This window comes from Vipera ursinii (genome assembly GCF_947247035.1).
Source record: "Vipera ursinii genome assembly, chromosome: 3".
Taxonomy (NCBI): Eukaryota; Metazoa; Chordata; class Lepidosauria; order Squamata; family Viperidae; genus Vipera; species Vipera ursinii.
The window spans coordinates 36,691,985-36,717,540 of NC_139516.1; the positions used below are offsets into that span (position 1 = coordinate 36,691,985).

The window sequence follows — 25,556 nt, forward strand, 5'->3', positions numbered from 1 at the left end:
TTAGCTCTGGGAAGTGGGGGGGGGGAAGTGGGCGGGTTTGGGGTGGGGGGATTTGGGGATATATTGTAAAACTTTGGTTTTGTAAAACTCTTTAATAAAAAAAAAGATGGAAAAGAATCCCAAAATAGTGTGCACAACTTGAGTATAAAATCTGATATTTTTGTTGCTTTAGAACTTTTTCTTTGTATATTTCAAAAAAGACTTACAAAATCAGAGTGGTAATTTACTGCACACTAACCAAATGTTGTAAGACACCAAAAAGAAATTATTATTACAGCTATGGACCTTGGGAAGCTGATGTGCTCCTGAAGCAAGACAAAGGTGGAAACAGTTCTTTTAGGGACCGTTCGGAATTACAATGGCACTGAAAAAAGTGACTTATGACTGTTTTTCACACACTTGACTGTTGCATATCTCCATGGTCATGTGATCAAAATTCAGACTCTTGGCAACTGACTCCTATTTATGACGTTGCAGTGTCCCAAGGTCATGTGATCACTTTTTGCAATCTGACAAGCAAAATCAATGGGTTTTGTGTCTTGAGGCTGAAGGCTGAAAATTATAAGCGTAAAGTTCAAAAAGTCAAAGAAAAATAAAACAAGAAGTCATCTTTCTGAAATTCCTAAAAAAATTCAGAAGATGAGCCAAAGCAGAATATGCCGGAATATGACTTGGCCAAGGATGCCAAAATGCTTTGGCACTAGGATAAATTGTGTTCTGCTGCAGAATCTTATTTAATGCTTCTGTAATGAAAATTCAGAGTGTCCAGTGTCTTGTCAAAATGCTGAGGATACATTCTGAAAATAGTGGACATGACTTAAAATTAAAAGAATAATGAACAGGAAAGAAAAAAGTTGAAGATAGCTTGGGAAACTCTTAGGGGCTAGGTGTGTCTATTTTCAGGATTAATAATCTTAAAAAAATTGGCTTCTATGAAGGTTTGAAAACCAAAATAGTTTGCAAAATATAAATGTGCGCATTGAGAGCCAGTTTGATGCAATGGTAAAGGCATCAGCCTAGAGACCAAGAGTCCAGACCTGTCAGCTGAATGACTTTGGGCCAGCCACTCTCTCTCATCCTAGGAAGAAAGTATTGGCTAGCCACTTGAAAAAATGTTGCTAAACAACCTGCACTGATTTGAAGCCACACATGTGCATGTGTGTGCGTGCGCGCATACACAAAATTGCATACAACCTGATACACATTAAAGATATAAAATATTATTTCAGTCCTCCCTACTTTTTCCTTCCTTTCTACTGTCTTAAAAGGTAACAGCAATTTTTTTTATGTAGATATTAGATGAAGTGGAGAAGAGACGTGAGATGTCCCCTGCCCTAGTTCACCCATTCATGCGCAGTGTTATGGAAGCACCATTCCCTGCTCCTGGGCGTACCATCACTGTGAAAAGCTTCCTGCCCGGAGCTGGCAATGAGGTAAAAGCTAAGATATAATTTTCATCCAATGAAGGTCCCTGTAGTTGTGGTGATTTAACAAGCTTATTTCATCATCCAGTAGAAGTAATTAATTCCATTACTTCTACTCCCACAGAAGTAATGGAATTAATTTGTCTAAAGCAACCTGAAGGCTTTCAATCTTTATTTTGGATTCTATTTGTCTAGTTTGTGTATCTCTTCCAGCCGTCCACCAAGCAAGTACAATAAAATAATGCATTTGTCATCCATGGTTCTTTTTCATTTCTTTGCTTTTAGGTGATTGAGCTTTGCCGTCCACTGGATTCCCGATTAGAACATGTAGATTTTGAATGTCTCTTAAAGTGCCTCAATATCTCTCATTTGATCCAAGTTTGTGCTTCTCTTCTGCTAGAAAGAAGGGTGATCTTTGTTGCTGACAATCTAAGGTAACTCTTTCACGCTACTATAAACTTGTGATTTTTGCTATGCTATGTATATATAATGAGGGACGCGGTGGCTCAGTGGGTTAGGACGCTGAGCTTGTCGATCAGAAGGTGGGCAGTTTGGCGGGTCGAATCCCGAGTCCCAGCTTCTGCCAACCTAGCAATTCGAAAGCACATAAAAATGCAAGTAGAAAAATAGGGACCACTATGGTGGGAAGGTAACAGTGTTCCGTGCGCCTTTGGCGTCTAGTCATGCCGGCCACATGACCACGGAGACATCCTTGGACAAGCGCTGGCTCTTTGGCTTTGAAACGGTGATGAGCACCGACCCCTAGAGTTGGAAACGACTAGCACGCATGTGCGGGGGAACCTTTACCTTTACCTTTATGTATATATAGGCTGGACAAAAATGTACAGGCAAACACTCTTCAGCCCAAAAGCAGGCTAATACATTGCATTTGAGTGGGAAGAGTACCTAGAAAGTGAGGTATCTGTTTTTCAGGAGGAAAAAATATGTCATTCTAACATGTATTTGGATAGAATATTTAGTGCACACAGAATTAAATGCTGTTCTGGAAATCTGGTATAGACTTCATCTTTGGGAGAAGTGCATAGAATTGCCTTCCAGGAACTGCTATATTTCCTAATGCTGGTGAAACCTATGGGACTGCTCTTCTATTTATAATAATTTGCCTTGGGAGCTCTAGCATGATAAAGAGAATTCTAGACCTTCTCTTGGGTATGCTGCCTTGTATCATTCAAAACATCTTTAATGTGGGACAACATTCAGTTTTGCACTTCACTTGCTTTGAAGGAGACATTTCTGGGGGGGTTTTCTTATGTAGAACCACTTCATACATTACTTTTTAGCTTCTTCGTACAACCATCTCTTGAGGGGTTCAGACACTGGTGTTTTATTTACTGATACAATTTTCATTTCATGTTCTTTCCATATAGTACCTTGTCCAAATGTGGCCATGCTGTGGTTGCAACCCTCTACCCATTTACCTGGCAACACACTTACATCCCTGTCCTGCCAGCCTCCATGATAGATATTGTTTGTTCACCTACTCCTTTTCTTATTGGCATCCTGTCCTGCTCCTTAACACATCTCCAGGACCTGCCTATAGAAGAGGTGAGATCCGTGAAACCAGAATGCAGAGCATTTTTACTATGCTGTATCTAATGACTGTATAACTTACTTACTTTTAAAAACATGGTAATTCATCTTTAAGGTCAAAGACACACACTGATATTGTGCTGGTTTGCCTTTTTAAATGTGAGACTGGTAATTGTCCAAAGGCTATTCCCACAACTAATTAAAACAGAATTCTGAAAGACTTGCTTTCTCTGTTGAGTGTTGTGGTAGCTGTATCCAGCCAGTTATTAAGCCAATAAGAGTTTTCTCTTAATTTCTTCACAGGGGCTGAATTTGAATTAATGCTATGAAATAGTAAACTTGTTGCATTCCAAATTGTTAATAGTTAATGAGAACAGCAGAAATTTAATACAAAAGAGTAGCCCTATGGTCAGCTGTTAACATTTCATGCGATTGAAAGGGGGGCAAGGGGTTGCTTGAAGCAATTGAAGATTTACATTAATTGTAAACCTCTTCCTTTTCTTAGGTACTGATCGTTGATCTCTGTGCTGATAAGTTTCTGCAAAAGGTGAATAAAATAATAGGTCCGACTAGCGTCTGCTTTGTCATAGGAAATAGCAGCACCAAGTTGCCGTGACAGTATTTGGCCCAACCCCCAAAAGTTAAGAATGATCTGACCTGGTTAATATTTGGATGAGAGACTGCTAGAGCTGTAAATTAGACTGGAAAGTTGGTGGGGGGGGGGAGGAAATCCCAGAAGAAGGAAACGTCAAATCTCTGTTGCCAAGAAAACTGTATAGATGTGTCCATGTAGTCTTTAGGAGTTGAGCTCAGCCCCAAGGAAGTCTTCATATTTTATCACTATTTCTACATTAAACAAAGCAAATATGTTGCAGTTTGAGTTACAAGAAAAGTTTAATTAAAGCAAGCTGGCTAGGCTCTGTCCTGAACTGTGATTTATTTTTAAATATGTTTAGAATATAGTTGAGAACAATTACAGCATATCCTGTTTTGATTGATGTAAAACCACCAAGCAGATCTTCTAGATTTCTGCTATTGGTGGTAGGGGTGGGTGGCAGTGTATAAACCTATTCCCAGAACAGTAAACTGTCTGAATATGTCATTATGCTACATGCCAGGCTTAGCTTAATATTTTGATTTTGATTTATATAGCAATGGAAGAGCTGAATTAGAATCACAACACAAGTGTAAATACATTTAAGCTTTTCCACTCACATTATACTGTTATCAACTCCAACCCTATGCTGCAATATGCCAATAACAAGGTTCATCCCAAAGGTGGTTTTTCCAAAGGCAATTGGATTATGTTTCCTTCCTTTCTGTGCCTTGATTCATCTAATTGGTTGCTGCTGTTTAGAAATAATCATATCATACAGAAGGCCAAATCATACAAGCCGTGTATCATAGAGCAAGGCACTTAGGAAAACCTCCAGTGGACTTCTCCCCCTCTACTTCCCTTCATTGTCTAGACCAGGGATCGGCAACCTCGGCTCTTTTATGACTCGTGGACTTCAACTCCCAGAATTCCTGAGCCAGCTACTCAGGAATTCTGGGAGTTGAAGTCCACGAGTCATAAAAGAGCCGAGGTTGCCGACCCCTGGTCTAGACACGTGGGTTTTTTGTTTACTTTCAGTTTTTTGTTCCTTAAAATAATTTATTTTATTTATTTAATAATATTTCTATACCGCCCTTCTCCCGAAGGACTCAGGGCGGTGAACAGGGCAAGAATAAAAATACAAATTACAAAAGTTAAAACTAGATTAAATAAATGCCCACATACTAAAATACATCTTTAAACCAATAAAATAACAATAGCAAACCCCCCCCCCCAATCCCCTCATCAGGCCAGGCCAGCTTGTTCAAAAAAGTATGTTTTTAGCTCGCGGCGAAAGGAGCGAAGGTCGGGCGCCGTCTGGAGCTCAACCGGTAGCTGGTTCCATAGCTCCGGGGCGCCCACAGAGAAGGATCTCCCCCTGGGGGCCACCAGTCGACATTCTCTGACCGGTGGCACCCTGAGGAGGCCCTCTCTGTGGGAACGCACAGGGCGGAGGGAAGTCGATGCCGGCAGCAGGTGTTCCCTCAGGTACTCCGGACCCCTGCCATGTAGGGCTTTGAATACCATTACTAGTACCTTGAATCTCACCCGGAAGGCAACTGGTAACCAATGCAGCTCACGGAGCAGAGGTGTAACGTGGGAGTATCGGGAGACTCCCAACACAACTCTCGCGGCTGCATTCTGTACCAGTTGGAGCTTCCGGGTGGTCCTCAAGGGCAGCCCCATGTAGAGAAATAATGTCATGATGTACTTGCTGGTGACCATTGTCTGCTATTGACCAAAGTGCTGCTTTTGCAAGACAAACAAATACAGACTGACTAATTGCTCATTGTCTTATTCTGCAAAGCAGAAGTTTAAAAGGTGTTGAGTTGTGTTGTTCTAGCAGATTGTCTGAACCCTTCGTTAATTTTAGTATCAGGATGCTTGCAAAAAAATCCCTCCCTATGCAGTTGCTAATACAGAAAGTATTATGAAGGAAGGCAAAAAAAAAAAAAAGAAAGTATTATGTTGTCAACTTCCACATTTTTATACTGGCAATTTATATATAGGCCCTGTTGTAAATTAACTTATATATGGCTAATTTTATTTACACTTTATAACATGTGACTTAATCATGCATCTATACACTGACACTGAAGTTATTTCATAGAGTTGTTGGTACTGATGCTTAATACAGTTCACCCCATTATCTTTTCTCTGTCTCCTCCATTATTTTATTTCAAAGGTTTCAGATGAGGATGAAATTCTACCTCACAAGCTTCAGGCTGCACTTGTACAGATCTTAGAAGAAAGGAATGAAATCTTGTCTCAGGAACGCTGCTACACACAAGGTGACGTTGTTTGAAAAATAATTTTGCCCCTTACCTTGCTTAGAGAAATAGATGTATTTCTGCTCTGAATGAATCCATGATGGGGTGAAAAAATAGCAAGAATGAAGTCCAGCTAATGTCCCCCCCCCCAAATACTGTATCTTTTATACATATGCTTACATCTTCAATTTGAAAAAAATGGCCTTGCACACTAATAACTAATTCTCCATTGCAGCACTTCCTGGATTGACTGTGTAACACTGCATCTCTTTCTGCAGGTGATGTGACACTGGACTCTCTAGTATCAGAGGCTTTTGTGCGCTTTTTTGTGGAAATCGTGGGACACTATTCTTTGCACATGCATGTCACTGAGAAAGGAGAGAGAGTATTCCAGCGGGAGCCCTTCTGGAAGTCCCATACATCCCGCAGTGTGCGCCATTTCCTAGATATCTTCATGGAGACACAGATGTTTGCTGGTTTCATCCAGGACCGAGAGCTGCGGAAGAGTGGGGTAAAAGGTAAGCTGTTTGTGTAGAACAAAAATAGTACAAATTCAGGATAACATTCTCTTTACAAGTATCTGCTGCTTTTCTGCTGGGAAGTTGAAGGTACTGATGTCCTCAAACGATTTGTTGTTTTGAATTTTAGTAGGTTTTTAGCTTGGAAACTGAATGTTTATTGCTGCCATAAGCCAAAACATTTTTATAACTAGACATAGAAGACTGGAATGATTTAACTGTTTAATAAGGACAAATACAGTACCTCTTGCTTTTAAAAGATTCGGCTGGTTGCACTAGAAATATCTATTTTCAAAGTTCCAGCCTTTGTCATCTTAAAAATATCAAGAAGATAAAGTCATACATAACTTCAGCTTGACTCTTGGTGACTATATCAACACATTCATGTTCTTTTTGTGCTAATAAGAGGGAAGTGGATTATTCTGGCTTTCTGGGATCCCCCCCCCCAATTTCCTAGTCTAGCTGACAGCCCTGGGATTTCCTAGGGTTATCCTGTCCTACTACTACCTAGAAATTAGTTAGGTGTTGCCATGTGCTGCACTGCAAAGGCATAAAATTTAAATGTATATATCTTTAAATGGAATTAAAATAAATAAAATAAATAAAAATAAATGTCTTCATTAGTTTATTAATGAAAAGGGAAAAACATTTGCAAGTTCAATGAACAGATCAACTCTTTCCCTTCACTTTTGAAAAGTGTGGGAACTATGATCATGCATATATTGCTGAACTAAAATTCTTTCCAGATGGTGCTGAACAAGCAGCTTTTGGCCCTGTTGCATGGGAATTGTAGTTCAACATCTGGAGTTTCAGATTGCTATTCTGACTTGCAGCAGTTGGAATCTGAGAGACAGAATCCATAAGAAATTGTGACTTTCATGAGGTCTATCCTGACTTCACCATTTGCTTTCATAGTTGAGCAAAGGAAAAAAAATCAGTCTTGTTTTTCTTTGAGAAATAATTGTAAAATTCCATCTCCAAATATGGTGAGTGGTTTGCATCTATCCATTAATACATGCAAATTGTATAGTTTATGTGTGTGTATGTGTACACGCACTCGTGCATATTTCTATAGTGAGTTATATATTGCACATTTCACCTAACTTTAATGCTGGCAAATTGGGAGATTTTCTACCCTTAAGTTTCAAACATCCTCTTCTGATTTTCTATGTGTATTTTTGCTTTTTCAGAGCTCAACTTTTAAAATATAGAAGAAAAAAAGATGTTTTCTGTAGCAAAGGCATTGATTGAAATTTTGCTTTCTTTTTCAAGGCTTGTTTGAAGTTCGTGCCATGGAATACTTGGAGACCATTCCAGAGACTGAGCCAAGTGGAATGAACAAAATCCTTCGCAGTCTGGGTGAGTCACCCTTAGATTTGTTCTTGACTAGTCTAGTTTTTATGATCCACATTGACCGTGATAATATTACTTTGATTCCTAAAATGGTACTGACAACTGGAATGATTTTTATAGTGTGACTTTCTAACTTTGTTTAGTTAGAATCTTTATCTTAACATCCAAACAGAAATTTAGTAATGTAGTTGAGGAATAATTTTTGCTTCTTGCACTTTAACTAAAGCTTATACTTCAGCTAAGCTACGACAGGCTTGAACATTGGGTGCTATCTAACAAAATGAAATTCAATGGTGAAAAAAGTAAGGTTCTACATTTAGGCAAGAAAAACCAAATGCACAGGTATAGTATAAGTGGTACCTTGCTCAATAGCAGTAACTGTGAGAGGGATCTCAGAGTCCTAATGGACTATCACTTAAATATGAGCCAGCAGTGTGCTGCAGCTGCCAAAAAAGCCAACACAATGCTAGGCTGCATTAACAGAGGAAAAGAATCAAGATCTCATGAAGTGTTAATACCACTTTACAATGCCTTGGTAAGGCCACACTTGGAATGCTGCATCCAGTTTTGGTGACCATGATGTAAAAAAGATGTTGATACTCTAGAAAGAGTACAGACTAGAGCAACAAAGATGATTAGGGGACTGAAGGCTAAAACTTACAAGGAACGGTTTCTGGAATTGGATATGTCTAGTTTAATGAAGAGAAGGATGAGGGGTGACATGATAGCAGTGTTCCAATATCTCAGGGGTTGCCAAAAAGAAGAGGGAGTCAAGCTATTCTCCAAAGCACCTCAAGGCAGGACAAGAAGCAACGGATGGAAACTACCCAAAGAGAGAAGCAACCTAGAACTAAGGAGAAATTTCCTGACAGTTAGAACAATTAATCAGTGGAACAACCTGCCTCCAGAAGCTGTGGATGCTCCAACACTGGAAGTTTTTAAGAAGAGACTAGACAGCCATTTGTCTGCAATGGTATAGGGTTTCCTGCCTGACCAGGGGGTTGGACTAGATGACCTCCAAGGTCCCTTCCAACTTTATTATTATTATTATTATTATTATTATTATTATTATTATTATTATTATTATCTTTTATTCATTAAACATGAACCTCAGTCAACTGAACATTCAAATTGACTGGCGCTGATGGTTGACACGGGTTGCTGCCAGCGTCCTAGGTATCAACCAGGTACCTCCTTAAAATGTAAGGTGTTCCGAGTAGCGCAGTTTTTTGTAGCATTGCTGGAGTTATTGCAGGAAGCTGCCGTTTCTTGATGTATTTTGCAAAGTTTTTGGACATCGTTCCCAGTGCCCCGATGACAAATGGGTATCACTGTTACACGTTTCATCCGTAGTCGCGCAGTTTCGATGGCCAGGTTACGGTATTTCGTAATTTTTCCCAGTTCTTTTTTTCCTGACTCTGGTAACTCCTGGTACAGCGATATCAATCAGCTGTATGCTGATTTTATTTATTTATTTCCCCACCCTTAAAATCTACTTTTCCTCAGGAGGTCAAGGCTGTGCATGGCATGCCCACCCAAAATTTGTAACCCTTGTTATTGCCACTTACCAGTATTAAGAAATTTTGCAGTAGGATGGAAATGGTTAAATGCTTCTGCTAACATGTTAAATGCTTCTGCTAACAGTTATTCAGTTAACAGTTACATATTCAGTTACCTGAACTCATAGCTGCATATTTTTGCCAAGTGACAATGTAGAGCATTGCACTAGAACAGGGGTAGGCAACCTTGGCTCTTTTATGACTCGCGGACTTCAACTCCCAGAATTCCTGAGCCAGCATAGCTGGCTCAGGAATTCTGGGAGTTGAAGTCCACGAGTCATAAAAGAGCCAAGGTTGCCGACCCCTGCACTAGAAGCTAACACTACTGGGATGTAAACAAATGGAACTTAAAGCAGCTTCTAATATTGTAGCAGTCCTCCTCTTCAAAGTCCGAGGCAGTCATATTCATCTCTAAGCACTGTAAGTGGTGAGACTTGGCTTAAGCAGGGCAGCTTCACTCCTTCCTTCCTGTTTCTCTTGTCTTTTACTTCTTTGGCATTTTTCCAACCATCCTTCTATCTCTGTCTTGGGTTTTTTTTTGCCTCATTTGACTATAATCTAGGCAGCAGTGTTTGTTGTTAAGTAGGTAATTTGTCTGAACTTGCTCCAGTTAATTTAATTCTAAAAATTGCATGCACGAATGCACAGTATTTAGAATGCTAAAACCAAGGCTGAATGAACTGTTTTGGGTATATAGAAATGTAAATTGTAAATTATAATCACCATCCCTTGCTCACTATCATTGAAAACAGAACACTGCAGTTGTGTGCTAAAGAAGCTTAAGATTTTAGGAGCTGAAAACCATTTGGATTCCATCAGGCAAATTTCTTGTAGAAAACTTTGTATATTCTCTTCTCTTCTGTTGTATGACTGGGGTATTGCTATTAAAAGCCTGCATAGCACCTCCTGCATCTCATTTGTAAGGGGAATCTGGAGATCCTCAAAAACTGTATTTAAATTTTAAGTGTGTTGGGAGATGCTTTTAAAATATTGTATTCCCTCTACCATTCCCTGAGGGAAATTTTTCTGTTCTGAAAAATTCAAGCCTAAAATTCCATTGGTCAAAATTAGCTACTTTGAATTTTGACTCAAACAGACAAACCTGTTCTTTTTATTTTATTTGTAGTTGTCTTCCATATGGTAACATATCAACCTTTCTTTTAATCTGTTGTATTTTAGGTAATAAAATGAAGTTTCTACAAAAGAAGTGAGAAGCCAAATGCAGAATCGCTAAGCTTTATTTTACGATATTGGCAAGCCATAATGAGATGGCTGTGTCACTGTGGTATTCTATTAGATTCTTCAGGTCCCACTTAAAGAATTTCAGATGACTGGAAAAATGAGCACCAAATATGAACAGCATCCTCGATCTCTGTTCTGCTTGGTCTACTTGGAGTATTACTGAGCAAAAAATGAACTTCTGTTTACAGAGATGATCTATAAAGCAGAAATAACAGCAGAAACTATATCCTTATTTATACTGCATGGCTGGAAAAGATTTTCCTCGTGTTATTAAAAATATGCTCAAAGCAATCTCAAGACTTCAGCTCAAAGCAATCCCAAGGATTCAGCTGGTACCTTTTAAAAAGAGGAAGAAACCAGGAAAGAACCAGGAATCCAGCAAAGTGGCTATGCCAATATTTCCTTGAATAGATTTTTTGCACAAGAAAGCCTTTCTTAAGGCTGGTTGGAAGTTATAATCTCTCATTGACTATAATACCATCACATCAGATATTCTATTGGCTTGATCATTCATGGTTAACTATTGTTTGGACATATTACTGCGGTGTAAAGCTTTTTTCACTTTTGAAAGCAAAACAAGAAATCTGTTTGCTATGTTAGTCTTAATTGTTGTGAATATACACACTGTTTAATTACAAGTCCATCTCATATATGACAGAGGATATACCTCATGCTAAACTATTGTTTATTTGTCAGGAGAAGACTGTTTGTTCCCAAATTGAGCATGGATATTTTTCAAAGCCAAGATGTTGACATTGAAATAGACTAATTTGCTGCAGAACTGATGTAAAGGGACAGATGATAACTTTCATGCAGTCTATTTTGCAGTGAAAACTGGAATAACAAATGATTCTTCCTTTGAAGCTTCATTCTGCTCTTTTCCCACAGCTGAATATCATCCAACAATATGCTTCCTCATCTAATGTTAAGTCTGTCAACTGCTTTCAATAAATACTGAATTTTCTTATTAGCCACTCCTGTAAATGCCTAGCATTTGATATAATCTGCTTAAGATTTATTACCTAAATATTGGATTCACGTAACACATTAATCTAATATGACAGAAAGTATAGGTTCACACATTGACCTAAGCCAAAATGCAGTTCGTGACCATGGTTATTGGCTTGCTGTAATGAATATACTCAAATATGATTTATGAAATAATGCTTAAATCATGGTTTATTATGATATAGACTTATAGCAATCTCATGATTAGTTACATTCTACTCTGCAGATCTCTTGTACAGTATCTAGCTAACGGCTTTTGTCCAGTAAAATGTCACATTTACAATAGTGCAGACATGACGTCGCGCGATGTATCGGGACTGTTTTGCCATTGCCAGCAATGGGGTTGGCGCGGTTTCCACGTGACGCGTCCAGCCTGTGGGCTGGCAGTTTGACACCCCTGCAATACTGCAAGGTTTTAGACTAATAAGTTATGTTGCATGAGAGTGAGCAAAAATGTCCCAAGTGAAAGGGGATTTTTCTTTGAAGTGCAGAATGCTGAAGTACGGTACTGGGCTGTTTCTCTGCTGTGTGGTTAAACTGACCTTTGGATGAAACAAGTTTGTGGCTTGCCTCTATCCCCAAAAATGCTGCTTTTAATGGGCAACAGTTCCTGAGTCTTTGTTCTTCTTTCTGTCCAAGAAAGGAGTTCAGTAAATGTATAGGAAGATAATATCAAAAAACTGCTGAAATTTTATCATGACTTCAATAGAGTATCAACACTGTCCATCTTTGAAACAGATAGGCAGACATTTGACCCTGTTGATTCTCCATGTGGAGTCAGATACTTTATTGAAGGGCCTAGGAAATGTCCTTTTTATTTTTATTTGGCCAAGGTCAACAGCCCACCCAATGTAAGTAATTTCAAAACAATGGTTTTTGGAATCTGGTGAGATTTACTTGCAGTTTGGTACTCGCGTGGTTCAGACTGAGGGCTTTTCTGCAGCCTTCACCTGCTTGTCTCCCAAAATAAACAGCCTGAAAATGAAGCCATTTTAAGAAATCTGTTACTGGATTTCAATCTATTTCTTTATTTTGATCTTAGTAATGGTTCAGATATTCTACTTGGACTGTGATTACCATGGTCTATGATTGATAATTCCTCTTCTGCTTTTACTTTCCACCTATGCCGTGAAAGTGGGTGATAGTTTTGAGGACTGGGAGAAAAAAAGCAAAAAGATTGCAGTTCTTCCTATCACATGATCTAAAAAAGAAAACTTGGCAGAACTCCTGTCAGTTTCACCTAGTTAAAACAAAAGAAAACCAAGAAGTGTTAAGCATTTCACCGTCTTATGGCTGAGCATGCATCACCACAGTTCCTGTCTCTTGGACTAGAAGGGAAAACTGCTAAATCTGTTAAAATAAAAAAAGAGAAATGACCGGCATTTACTATTGTACTACTGGGATGCTGTATAAAAGATCAAGCTCCATCCTGTCACGGCATGCACGCCTATATAAAATGGCATCTGAGACACTACAAGAGGTAGGGGGGGGGCATATTTGCTACAGCAACTGGAACAGAAATTTGTTTAGGATGGAATGAAGTGCAATTGGTGGACCGGACTATCTTGCTTGTACCAGAGGAGAGGGTTAAATACCATTTTTAAATCAGATGGTGGTTGCCTTCCCAGAAGTCTAAAGTGAACTGAGGCTGATGCTTTCCATTCCTCCACAGAAACACACAAACAATTATACGCAGCCCATCTTTGTACTAGGCAGGGAAGAAATGTGGATCAGTCCCTGGATGGAATCAGCCTTTCTCCTCCACAGCATCCTTTACATATGTTGGGATTCTTCTCCCAGAATTCAGTCACCATGATCAATCATGCAGTCCATTTATATAGAAGGCAACAGTTGGGGAAAATTATACTGGAGAATATCAGAAGCACAATAAACATATAACAGTGACACAAGCAAGTCCCTAACCCAAAGAAAAGAATCTGATTTAGTTGCTTTGCAGTTTTAGAATCTGGCTTCAGAATATGTAGAGCCCTCCCTATTTCTTGAATAGCAGCAGTTAAGAATTGCTTTTTGGAATATACTTTAGCACTTAAACTATGCTCTTACAGTATTCATAAAAATAGGAAGAAAACTTTGAGCCAAGCCCACTTTTGAGCAATAATTGGGTTAACCTAGCCCAAGACATATTCTTTGAGACTCTGGGTACTTCTTAGCAGTCATCCTTCTTCCTTGTCACATATGTGTGGATGTTAGTTTTGCTCATTCTTTATAAAGCCTTAATTTATGCTGTATAGAAGAAACCAAAACTGTATGTACAAAGATCAAGCAATAAGAAATCAAAATCTTTTGGGAATAAAGTGTACTATTTTTGTGTTTTGAGGAATCTTTCTTTTATCTGTTGGAGTTGTGTGGCCACTGTCCAATATACTTCTATTTTTTCTTCACTTCTTGCTCAACGCATAAAACCAGGCGGAACACAACAATGGCTTCACTATAACGTGAATGAATATATTTTAAAGGTTTTTATGAACTTTGATAGGTACAGATTGTGCAGAATGTGACCTATCTCATGAATACTATTGCTCGACAGAAATGCATTAAACCAACATGGTTAGAACTTGCTGTAAATTTATGGACATAATTCAAGATAATTATAGAGAGCAAGGAAGATTATCTTGATGGAGATATGGAGGTGCTATTGCCTAGGCAAAGGAAGCTAAGGCATTTTCTTTTTAAGTCCAGAATGTCCAGATAATATTCAAAAGTGGCACAGTAGTCGCTTATCCAATTTACTGAACTATAAGAAGGGGGCTGTAGTTCAGTGTAATTACACTTGCAAGATACTGCTGTTATAGCTGATCTCAATAAAAGTAGTTTTAGCCTTCCTGGGAGTTTATTTCATGGTCTAGTGTCTGCATAGGGGGATTGCCAATGATTGAAAATAATTATGTGCCATCAAATTAGAGTTGATTCTTAGTGACCACACAGATAGATTTTCTCTAGGAGGATCTATCTTCAGTTTGGTTTTTTGAGTCTTCCACTGGTGTACTCATTGTTAGTGTACATCCACTTTGCTGTTGCTCTTTTCAACATAGACTTCCCAACATTGTGAATATCCTTTCCAAGGCTTTATGACAACTCTACCAAGTGCTAGTCTATGATATATACTTACTGACTGAATGTTCCTTTGTTATTGATACTTTCTACCTTAACTATCTACCACTTCAATATCTTTACTGTGTATTCTAAGGCTGGTTGCTGTACCTATTGCCATTATTTCTTTATATTTAATTTTAGTTCCATTTTTTTCACTATGCTCTTTGACTTTTTTTGCAAATTAGAGTAGTACAGCACAGATTATTGGCTTCTCTTTTGCTCTTGGCAATTTCCAGCCTGTTTTCTTTCTTCTGTTTCTTGATTTTGGTGATCTATCTTTGCATTCCCACTTAACAATGTATTTAAGTTAATTCCATAGTTTCACTTGTTCCCAGTCAGTGGGGTCCAGGATTCAAAACAATTATCTCTGAAAATGATAGATATATTACCAAATCATATTGTGGAAACTGGTTTGCTTTCTTCTACTTTAGCTTAACTTGGAATTTGCACTGAAAAAAATGAGTTATGACAGTTTTTCACATTTACTATGGTTGCATCATCTCCATGGTCACATGATCAAAATTTGACAATCAACATGTCAAACATAGAAATATAAATACACAGAGAGAGACACAAACACGCTCATGATTTAATCAGCAAAGAAGCCATCTTAAGATCTCATCTGTCCTTTGAGGCTCCCAGGTCTGATGACAAAGCTAACTGAATAACAAACACTACCATTTCAGACAAACAGTTGTCCAATCTCTTATTAAAAACCTTCAGTGATAGAGCACACATAATTTCTGAAGGCAAGCCGTTCCACTGATTATTCCGTCAGGAAATTTCTCCTTAGTTCTAGGTTGCTTTTGTCCTTGATTAGTTTCCATCCATTGCTTCTTGTCCTGCCTTCAGGTGCTTTGAAGAATAAGTTGAGCCCCTCTTCCTTGTGGCAGCCCTTTAGTTATTGCAATACTGCTATCATTTAATCCCCTAGTCCTTCTCTTCATTAAACAAATGTACCCAATTCCTGCAACTGTTCTTTGTATGTTTTAGCATCCAGTCCCCTGATCATCTTTGTGGCTCTTTTCTGCACTCTTTCTAGAATCTCAACATTTTTTTTTACATCATGGCAACCAAAACTGGGTGCAACATTCCAAGTGTGATCTTACCAAGGCATTAAAAAGTGGTATTAACACTTCACATTATCTTGATTCTATCCCTTTTTTAAATGTAGTGTTCACATCTGGGACAAACACTCTTGGCATATACCCCTGACTTTCTTTACTTATTTCTGTGAGGAACATTTCCTTCATATGAGACAGTGCAACAAAATTCGGGAGGGATAATTCAGGCTACTGTAAAACTAATATTTTAAATTCTCAATATTGAAAAGGCCAGATCATACAGAGAATTCCTACCATAGTGTTATTTAGCATTACTTCACATTAATATACAGATATAACATTGTTTATATTATTCTACAGTAGTAATTATAGTGTATACAATAATAATATGATGGCAAGTTTCTAAATGTGAGGCAGCCTTTTGATTTGTAAAACAACAACGAGGGGGGCAGCTTGGAGGCTTTTAGAACTTTAATGACTTAATCATAATTAAAGACATAGAGCAAAACATTCTTATTTAAAGTACAAGGCAAGCCATTAATGAAATCCAAAACATGCTAAGCCAATACCTAATACCCTTGTTCTTCCCCCGCCCCGTTTCCTTTTTCAAGTTGGCTGGGAATCATGGGTGTTGAAGTCCACATATCTTAAAATAGCCAAGTTTGAAAAACATTGCTATAGATGACAAGGGACATGCTTATTTTGACATTAGCTCACTAGGGAATGTCTCATTATCTTTTTTTTAAGCAGTTGACTACGTAATGTACTTTTCGTCTACATTTGGGATAAATCCAGGATCTATAGCCCATCCTGGAAATGTGCAACGTAAGACATGTACTTTTTCAAGCCGCTTACTCAGTCTTGTGTTTTTCAGACGCGTTGGACAGTAACTCCCCGAGCACATTTTGGCAAGCTACAATGGTGCGCAAGCGCAGGACCTGAAGTCCGATCATCTGAACGGCAGGAGCTTAGGGAGGGGCGATCGAGCAGCTCGTGATGTCCGTAGCGATGCGAAGGTACCGATTGGCCGGAGGCTTTCCAGGTTCTGCAACCTTGGCAACTTTCAGACTTCAACTCCCAGAATGCTTCAGCCAGCCATGCTGAGGGCGGTAAAATTTAGGCGGAGGGGAATAGGCTGAAGTGTACAGCCGCGCAGGCGCTGTAAAGAGCAGGGAGAGGCCTAAGTGGGGTTTTGTCGCGGGGCAACTGAGAGGCGGGAAAGGTTCCTGCGCGGGTCCAGTATGGCCGGCCCAGGCTTAGTGGCGGGCGAAGTCGCTGTAGATGCGCTGCCTTACTTCGACCAAGGCTATGAAGCGCCAGGCGTCCGGGAAGCGGTAAGAATGGCGCGTCGGGAAAAGGCGAGAGGCGGGCTGGGGTCCGCTGCGCCTGCCGGAGGAGCTAAGCGAGTTGCTGTCCCGTTTTTTTCTCTCAGGCCGCCGCGCTGGTGGAGGAGGAGACGCGGCGCTACAGACCAACCAAGAACTATCTGAGCTACCTGCTTACGCCGGACTACAGCGCTTTCGAAGTGAGTTTCGCCACCCGTGTTTCGCGTGGGATCGGGCCGCGATCGAAGCCTGAGCACCTTGGGCCGCCCTTTCTGTGACTGCGCCCGCCATTCTAGTAGTAACGACGTCTCCCTAGTACTGGGGTAGGCAAGCTTGGCTCTTTTATGACTCGTGGACTTCAACACCCAGAATTCCTGAGCCAGCGCAGCTGGCTCAGGAATTCTGGGAGTTGAAGTCCACGAGTCATAAAAGAGCCAAGCTTGCCTACCCCTGCCCTAGTAGTTCGATCCAACGGAGTTAGGCGTGAATTATGGAAGTTGGAGTCCAGAGCATCACGGGGACAGTAGCTTGAGAAAATGCCTCTTCTTGAAACCATTTAATGTCTAAATTTCTGGAACACAAAGCGCGCCGAAGATACTGGGGAGGGTGAAGTCTGTTGTGTTGATTGATGCTTTTCCCGACCGCAGGTTTGCTATTTAGAAATATGAGTAGTTATGAACTTGCCCACAATTCTTGTTTTATTTATGTATTTCTTGCAAGAAGTTTCTGATAAAAACAGATTGTGTAGGCGTGGTAATTAAAAAAAAAAGTTTGGATAGGAAAGGGAAAACGTTTGGGTAGGAAAGGTGCTTTCCCCAAACATAATATACTCTGCAGAAATGGTTGTGGGTAGAGGACATGTAATATTACCTTTGTTCCCTTGCCCACGCAAAGGACAGTTTTTAAAGTTTCTCCTTGTTTGTCTGGATGTGTTCTGTAGTGCTTTAAAAAGAAAAAAATTCCTTTAGCAATAAGAATGGACCAGATGGAATGGGGTGGAATGACCCTGACATCATCAAGATTGTGCTGCAGAAATTACATTGCTGGTAATTTCTAAATATTTTACAAAAAATCACCATAATAGATCCATTTGCAGTATTAAACTGTAACCTAAAATATGTGGAGGGACTCTGGAAAAATTTAGACATTTCAGAAAAGCAACTGTATTAGAAAAAATTGGGGGGGAAATGACTTTAAACTGCCACATTTCTTCTCAATTTCAGTATCACTTTTATAGACAAGAATAACCAAAAGTATGTTTCATGTATATGAAATGGACTTTTGGCCCACAAAAACTGATAGTAATGGTATAAATTCTACTTTGTCCCATAAAAGCTACTCTGGTAAATTGCAGAGAATTATAATCTGCATTCATCAGAAGATTTGTCTCTTGCTTTTTTTTAAACTAAGAATTATATTTTCCAGTTCAAATAATAAACTTCAGGCCAATAATTAGTGAAGTGCACATTGGCAAATTAGCATTTCTTTCACAGGAAAGAAATGAAGGGTTCTTAATTTTAGGATATTTCTCTATAGATAGTATTGCTGTTTGGTTTGTATTCATCTAGTTAAGCTATGAATGGATAATTCACTTTGCATCAAATGTAAAATTTTGGTTGCATAGATAAGTGTATAAATGACATCCTCCTCCAATTCTAATTTAGGAAAAATAATTCCACAAATATCTATTTCTGAATATGATGATCAATAAACTGCCCAAGAAGTGGTAATGCTTATAATCCAAAACCTCTGAAAGATAATCAAATGGTGTATCTTTGTCTGTTGCATAAAGTGTTGATTATAATCTTTCACTTTCTGCTCTTTGGGATTTAACTAATTAGTCTTTAATTTGATTCATAGACTGAAATAATGAGAAATGAGTTTGAACGCCTAGCAGCTCGACAGCCCATAGAATTACTGAGCATGAAAAGGTAAGGGTAGCTATATATAGGTACAATGTCTGCATCTAACATTCAAATGTTGGATTGAAATTTGGGGGTATGTTTTGAAGTATTAAAACCTAGCATTTTACCTCTTGCCTCATGACAAGAACTACAGAGTAGTCAACAATTCATTTAAAAAAAATAAGATAATTGCTTTTAGAGTTATAAATCATCAGTATACGAGAAAAGATAGATAAGCATTTTACAGATATTGACCTTTGGGGGAAAAAAACAGTGGGCCATTACGGCTGTTCGTCTGCTAGCCCTGGAATCTTCTGGTATTTAAATTATGTTTAACTCTTACAAAACTGATGCATTTATAAGTTTAAATCTTAAAAATAATGGGTTATGTATCATATACTCTAATGAGATACAATGGTTTTTCCTCTCATTTTCATTACAGATATGAACTGCCTGCACCCTCCTCTGGGCAGAAGAATGATATTACAGCATGGCAGGAATGTGTTAATAACTCAATGGCTCAACTGGAACACCAAGCAGTTCGAATTGAAAATTTGGAGTTGATGTCTCAGTATGGCTGCAATGCCTGGAAAGTATATAATGAGTAAGCTGTTAGAGCCTGTGTCATTCTTTGAAAGGGAGTATTTCATTTCCATTTGGGGAGGTCTTCATTTTTTCGATAATAAAAGAGCTGTCAATTGACTTAATTGGTAAATTAAGACTGATATGCAGTCACCACATAGCTACAGGTGTTTAGTAACTGTGTCATTTAGGGATCTTGTGCAGTTAACAGGCAATAAAAAAGTAACTTTATGATCAGACCTTCCATTTATGACCTTTGCAGGTCAGTAAAGCAAAGGTAAGATGAAATAAGGTCATAATGCCTGGTCCCAATTTTGGTCATGAAATGAGGATTACCTACCCTGCTTTTTGCTTTCTAATGGAATGGGAAACAGAAATTTTCTTTTGAGGCTGAAACCTAATACAAGTAGTCCTCCACTAATGATCACAAGTGAGCCCAGAATGTATGTTGCTAAGGGAGACATTTGATAAGTGAATTTTGACCTATTTTACAACCTTTCTTGCCACAATTGTTAAGTGAATCACTGCAGTTAAGTTAGTAACATGGTTGTTAAGTGAATCTGGCTTTCCCATAGACTTTGTTTGTCAGAAGGTCACAAAAGGGGATCACATGATCCTGGGACACTAACTGTCATAAACATGAGTCAGTTGCCAAGCATCTGAATTTTGATCACATGACCATGGGGATATTGCAATGGTCGTAAGTGTGAAAAACGATCAGAAGTCATTTTTTCATTGCCATTATAACTTCCAATAGTCACTAAATGAATTGCTGTAAGCCAAGGACTACCAGTATTCATTTCTTTACCACACAGCAGGCATATCCAAAATATGTTTTGTAACTTCCTTTAATAAGTGAGGTGTTTTTACCACTTTAATATTTTTAATGTCAATTTTAAAAGAAGGCAAAATTAACAGCAGTAAAAGATTATTAACATAAGCTCTGTTTATTTTATCCAGGTAAAATACTTTAAATCATAAATATTGAATGTTCAGTTTTAATAAAAATGACTCCCCAATTTGGCACTAAAACTTCCAGTGTTGGAGCTGCAGTCTTCTTGATAAACATTTGTAGCACTGCAACCTAGCAAAATCTACTGCTTTAATTAAACACCATAAGTTTGTATTTGCAAAAGGACCTATGCTGTTTCATACAGCAGGAGCTATAAACCTTACTTTCCCCATAATACTACTATTCCGTAGTAGATCTCTTTCCTGTTGGTTCCATCTTCAGATGAACAAGGCTAGTACTTGAAATTATTATGAAATAATACTTCATTATTTTTCCTTTTTATATTTGAATAATATAATGAACTTGTATTTCTGTCTGCCAATTAGGCATTTAGTCCACATGATTGAACAGGCACAGAAAGAGCTGCAAAGTTTAAGGTAAGAGCGGCTTTTGCTTTCAGTCAGAAGAAGTAATGTTGTGGAGTTTGTTTGCATCATTTTTATCCTACCCCCTTTAATAGACTCTTCACAGTTCATGTCAAGCTATTAGCATATAAAAATTAATAAATTGAAAATATCTAATAAACACAATGTTAAAAATTAAGGCCAAGAGTCTGAACAGAATTGCCCAAGTTTTACAACTTTCTGAAATATTAAAAATATGGTGACCACTTTGGTCTCAGGTGTAACAGGTTTCAGAGAGATAAATCTGCTACCACAAATACCTGCTCCCAGGCTTCTATCCTGCTGATATTTCAAGATGGTAACCAACGTATTTCTACACTGCTCAAACAATATACGGAGATTTTATTTGACGGAACCGGTCCTACAGGCAGGATCTAGGCCATATAGTGTTTTGCAAATCTGAACCTCCCTTGATCTTATTCAGAACATATTGGTAACTAATGTCGTGCCCACAATATGGGTGTAATACTTATGAAGTACTCTGACTTTCTAGCATGCAGGGCATTGCTTTCTGATGTTGCTGACTAGTTAGTCTAAGAGGCCTTATACAGGTAGTCCTCAACTTACAACAGTTCATTTAGTGACCTTTCCAAGTTACAACGCACTGAAAAAACTGACTTAGACAGTTTTTCACAGTTACAACCTGTGCAGCATCCCCATGATCAGGTGATCAAAATTCAGATGCTTGGTAGCTGGTTCATACTTATGACCGTTGCTGTGTCCCAAGTTCATGTGATCCCCTTTTGCGACCTGACCAGCAAAGTCAATGGGGAAGCCAGATTCACTTAACACCTGGATTGCTAACTTATCAACTGCAGTGATTCACTTAACGGTGGCAAGAAAGTTTGTAAAATAGGGCAAAATTCACTTATCAAATGTTTCACTTAACAACAGAAATTTGGGGCTCAAATGTGGTCATAGGTTGAGGACTACCTGTATAGAATGTGCAGTAATCTGGTGTTGAGGTAATAGGGACCTTAGTAGGGCTTCCCACTCTAGAAAAAAGATCCTCATTGGTAAATTAGTTTAAGCTGAGCAAAAATTTTCTTGGCCACAGATTCCACCACACTTATATTTATGTAAGGAATACACATTTATGTGAAAACTATGTACTTATTTTCTATAGCTGCCCATCTCATCCTAGTGACACTGGGCAATAAAATGAATTTAAAAATAATTAATTTTTATTTTTTATTTTTATTTTAATCCCATTTATATCCCGCCCTTCTCTGAAGACTCAGGGCAGCTTACAATTTAAGCACAAACCAATGTGCTTAGCAATAGCCTTCATTCTATGTATATGCCTGCTTATTAGGGCTTTCCCCCCCCCCAGCGGCATTATTACAAAGTCAGCTTATTGCCCCCAACAATCTGGGTCCTCATTTTACCTACCTCGGAAGGATGGAAGTCAACCTTGAGCCTGGTGGGATGCGAACCTGCACTAATTGCAGGCAGCTGGTGTTACTTAAGGAGGCATTAGCCCACTGCTCCACCAAGGCTCAAATACCAAAATTTATACAGCATCTGAGAAAACTGTCATAATGATTGTCAGTATAATCAAGAAATAGCACCCTTAACACATTAGGAGCCCCAGGGGTGGCTACATAGCCAGGTTTTTAAAGCAAAATGTCAACTGAGTCGGGGCCATTCTGGCTTTGAAGGAAGGATATTCCAAAGTACAGGGACCAACGCAGACAAAGCATGTCTTCTGGTCCTTGCCAGCCATCATTTCTTGACTGGCAGGACTCACAGCATTGCCCAAACTGCTGAACTGAGTTGGATGGATAGAAAGTATTGGGAAAAGATGGTCCCTTAGGTAACCTTGTCCCAAGCCATTTAGGGCTTTAAAGGTAACAAGTAGAACCTTGAATCACACCTGGAAATGCCAATAACCAATGCAGCTCATGCAGTAGTGATGTTACATATGTTGCATATCCAATATTATTTACTACCCATATTAGTTGAAGCTCCAAATGTTCTTCAAGGACAGCCCTATATAGAGCATGTTGCAATCCAAATGAGAAGTTGGGGAGAGGGGAGGGGGTTGGGAGGGGTTTTGTTTTGTTAAAAAAATGTATTGTAAAACTTTTCAATTAAAAAAAGAGAAGTTATGGGAGCATGGCTGACTGAGCAGAGCCTCCTGGTCCAGGAATGGCTACCTCTTCAAGCATGAGCTGCCACCTGCTCTCCAAGCATGAGACCTCCCTTCTTGTACATAGGGTTATCTTGGGCAGCAATACCACCACCCATTAAGTCTCGCTGGAGTTAAGTCGAAGCCCATTGCATCCTATCCAGACCCTGGCAGGACATTGACCACATCACTCAGAGAAACTGGGGTGGAGATATAAAGCTGGATGTCATCTTTATATTAAGGATACCTCACCCCAAACCAACAGATTGCCTCACTCAGTAGCCTCAAATAATAAATAGAATTTATAAATATTTAAAATAATGTATATAAAATTTAAATAAATCTGCATCAGGATTTATATAATAGGAATCTGCATTCTGTTGGATTTCTGAGGCATATCTACATAACGATAGTCCAGGATGATTGCCATTTCCTTCTGGTTAACACATCTAGAATCTAAAACTATCCTTTTCTCACTGTGAGCGTTGTGAGATACCCCGAGTGTATTCAGTGAGCTGTTTCAGTGTTATGATGTCATTTTAAAGACCTGTATTATGAGTGTAACACTTAAGGATTATTATCTTAAGGTATTGGACTTCAGAATAACTATATAATTTATTATGCCATTTTCTTTCTTCCAGGAAACACATCCAAGACCTTAACTGGCAGCGGAAAAACATGCAACTCACAGCTGGTGCTAAACTTCGTGAAATGGAATCTACGTGAGTAGTTTTTGTCACTAGTATTTCACCTACTTTTAAAACAATTTCTGCCAAACTGCTGAGTTAATCTGTTAAGATGTAACGGCGTATTTAGCTTATAAAACATTTCCATATGTAGAAATAGAAATTAGCAATTGCAAGTTTTTATTTCTCGATAGTCACTTCCTCATATTGAATAAAAGCTTAAGAAATAAGATATGGTATTGCACACCTCAAGATGAATATTCCTTTTATCAGCAAGGAATATTGCTGAAAATAGCGCCTTCATTTACAGTGTTTTTTCTTTCTTTTTTTCCTAGATGGGTGTCCCTTGTCAGTAAAAATTATGAGATTGAACGAACTATTGTGCAGTTGGAAAATGAAATTTCTCAGATTAAGCAGCAACATGGAGAGGCAAATAAAGAAAACATCCAGCAAGACTTCTGAGTCTTTCTTTAGTCTATTGTTGCTCAGTTCAACAAATATGATGTTGATTTCTCTATGTATATAATGATACAGAAGCCGTCATCTGTGTTAATAGTCTCTTGAATTTTAGTTTAATAAAATAATTGCAAACCTTCAGAAGATTTATTAACTCTTCAGATTTTTAGCAGGGTCATGGAGGGATTTATTTTTATGAAGGATTGTATCTTTTTTTAAAACAATACAAAAATACCAATGTAATTGTCTAGCAAAAAACAAAGCATTGTAGTTGAAAAATCCTGTGGCAAAATTGATATTCCCAATGAATGTCAAAATACTTCAAATATCACAAAGTGGTTAGCAAGATCTAAAAGATGGAATAATTTGCTTACACTTTACATTTGCTCATAGGCAAAAAATGGATTATATAGTATGTGTGTATTAAATACAAATATGCATGGTGGCAGCAAATACCTTTGTTCTAAGTGTCAAGACAATATATTGGATTAATCCAAATGGTATAATGGGATTTTTTATGTATGGTTACTTAGGAGATGTGGGACATTGCTTTATTTAATTTGAAATACAGTTTCATATTTGAAATACAAATAAAACTATTGGTTTAATAGAGCTTGGTTTTACAGACTTCAGATGCAATGAATACATTTTGTGTTTGGACTATTTAATGGACTAATGAAATTCAAAGTTTAGGCTTCACTGCAAATGATATTCATATCAATTATATATTTAGATAAATTATGTACATTAAAATACACCTAACAGATAACCAATGGTCTTTTAAATTAAGATTTTGCTGCAAATCACTCATGTCATTTATATAGTTAAGGATATGATGCAAATTGACATAACTAATTTATATCCCTCACAATACTTAAAAATTGAAAAACTTCCTAGCATAGTAACTGCTGCACATATTAATGGCAAATTCTTGATAATGCTTCCAGGTAAATTTTGGACTCAGAAATAGAGTAAAGCTGCCAGAAGGTGAAATTTTCAGAAGATTCTGTTCAATTGTATTGTGCTTAATGAATGCAGGTGACTCTTGTGGCAAATCAGGATTTCACACACACACATTCTAGTTACCTGTAGGAAAAAGTATCCAAGATGACTAAATATGTTTGTGGTAATTTCTTGCTTTAGAGTCATAGTATACTGTCATAATCTATTGTTTTTCTTTGCTTGATTACAAAATTTGTAGTTTTCTTTTAGAGTAATGGTCAATTGGGATTCATTTGGAGCTTCTGCAGCAGTACAGTACCTGTTTATTAAATATAAGTAGCAATATTGTTTTCAAACTGGAAGTGGAATTCTATTCCCAAGCAATTATTTCTCTTATGACAGTTGGGGCAACAGGA

The 25,556-nt window shown here is 38.3% G+C and overlaps 2 protein-coding genes across 3 annotated transcripts in view; both read left to right on the forward strand.

Annotated features, from left to right (window-relative positions):
• DENND2C (DENN domain containing 2C) overlaps positions 1 to 16,699 on the forward strand; it is a 69,960-nt gene extending 53,261 nt beyond the window's left edge. The window contains exons 12-20 of the mRNA XM_083361063.1: positions 1,293 to 1,433; positions 1,710 to 1,858; positions 2,813 to 2,990; positions 3,481 to 3,522; positions 5,756 to 5,861; positions 6,119 to 6,358; positions 7,631 to 7,717; positions 10,450 to 10,477; positions 16,573 to 16,699. Coding sequence (XP_083217189.1) covers positions 1,293 to 1,433; positions 1,710 to 1,858; positions 2,813 to 2,990; positions 3,481 to 3,522; positions 5,756 to 5,861; positions 6,119 to 6,358; positions 7,631 to 7,717; positions 10,450 to 10,477; positions 16,573 to 16,588 — 987 coding nt within the window. The 3' untranslated portion in view covers positions 16,589 to 16,699. The remainder of the gene's footprint in view (positions 1 to 1,292; positions 1,434 to 1,709; positions 1,859 to 2,812; positions 2,991 to 3,480; positions 3,523 to 5,755; positions 5,862 to 6,118; positions 6,359 to 7,630; positions 7,718 to 10,449; positions 10,478 to 16,572) is intronic.
• A 141-nt stretch (positions 16,700 to 16,840) lies between these two features.
• Positions 16,841 to 24,810, forward strand: BCAS2 (BCAS2 pre-mRNA processing factor). 2 transcript variants are annotated; one of them, XM_083357726.1, is made up of 7 exons: positions 16,841 to 17,032; positions 17,131 to 17,223; positions 18,884 to 18,954; positions 19,370 to 19,515; positions 20,847 to 20,898; positions 23,698 to 23,778; positions 24,078 to 24,810. In XM_083357726.1, exons 1-7 carry the CDS (start codon positions 16,940 to 16,942, stop codon positions 24,202 to 24,204), a joined length of 663 nt encoding a protein of 220 aa, XP_083213852.1. In that variant the 5' UTR covers positions 16,841 to 16,939; the 3' UTR covers positions 24,205 to 24,810. The 2 variants fall into 2 exon arrangements, with proteins under 2 accessions (XP_083213852.1, XP_083213851.1); XM_083357725.1 differs by having other exon boundaries at positions 16,843 to 17,032; positions 19,370 to 19,531; positions 20,848 to 20,898.
• The last annotated feature ends 746 nt before the right edge of the window (positions 24,811 to 25,556 follow it).

Excerpts from the sequence above, each read along its gene's own strand:
- BCAS2 (XM_083357725.1), top strand. The coding sequence starts at position 16,940 with ATGGCCGGCCCAGGCTTAGTGGCGGGCGAAGTCGCTGTAGATGCGCTG. Across the intron at positions 17,033-17,130 it reads CGCCAGGCGTCCGGGAAGCG|GCCGCCGCGCTGGTGGAGGA; the intron begins GTAAGAATGGCG and ends TTTTTCTCTCAG. Across the intron at positions 17,224-18,883 it reads CGGACTACAGCGCTTTCGAA|ACTGAAATAATGAGAAATGA; the intron begins GTGAGTTTCGCC and ends TTTGATTCATAG.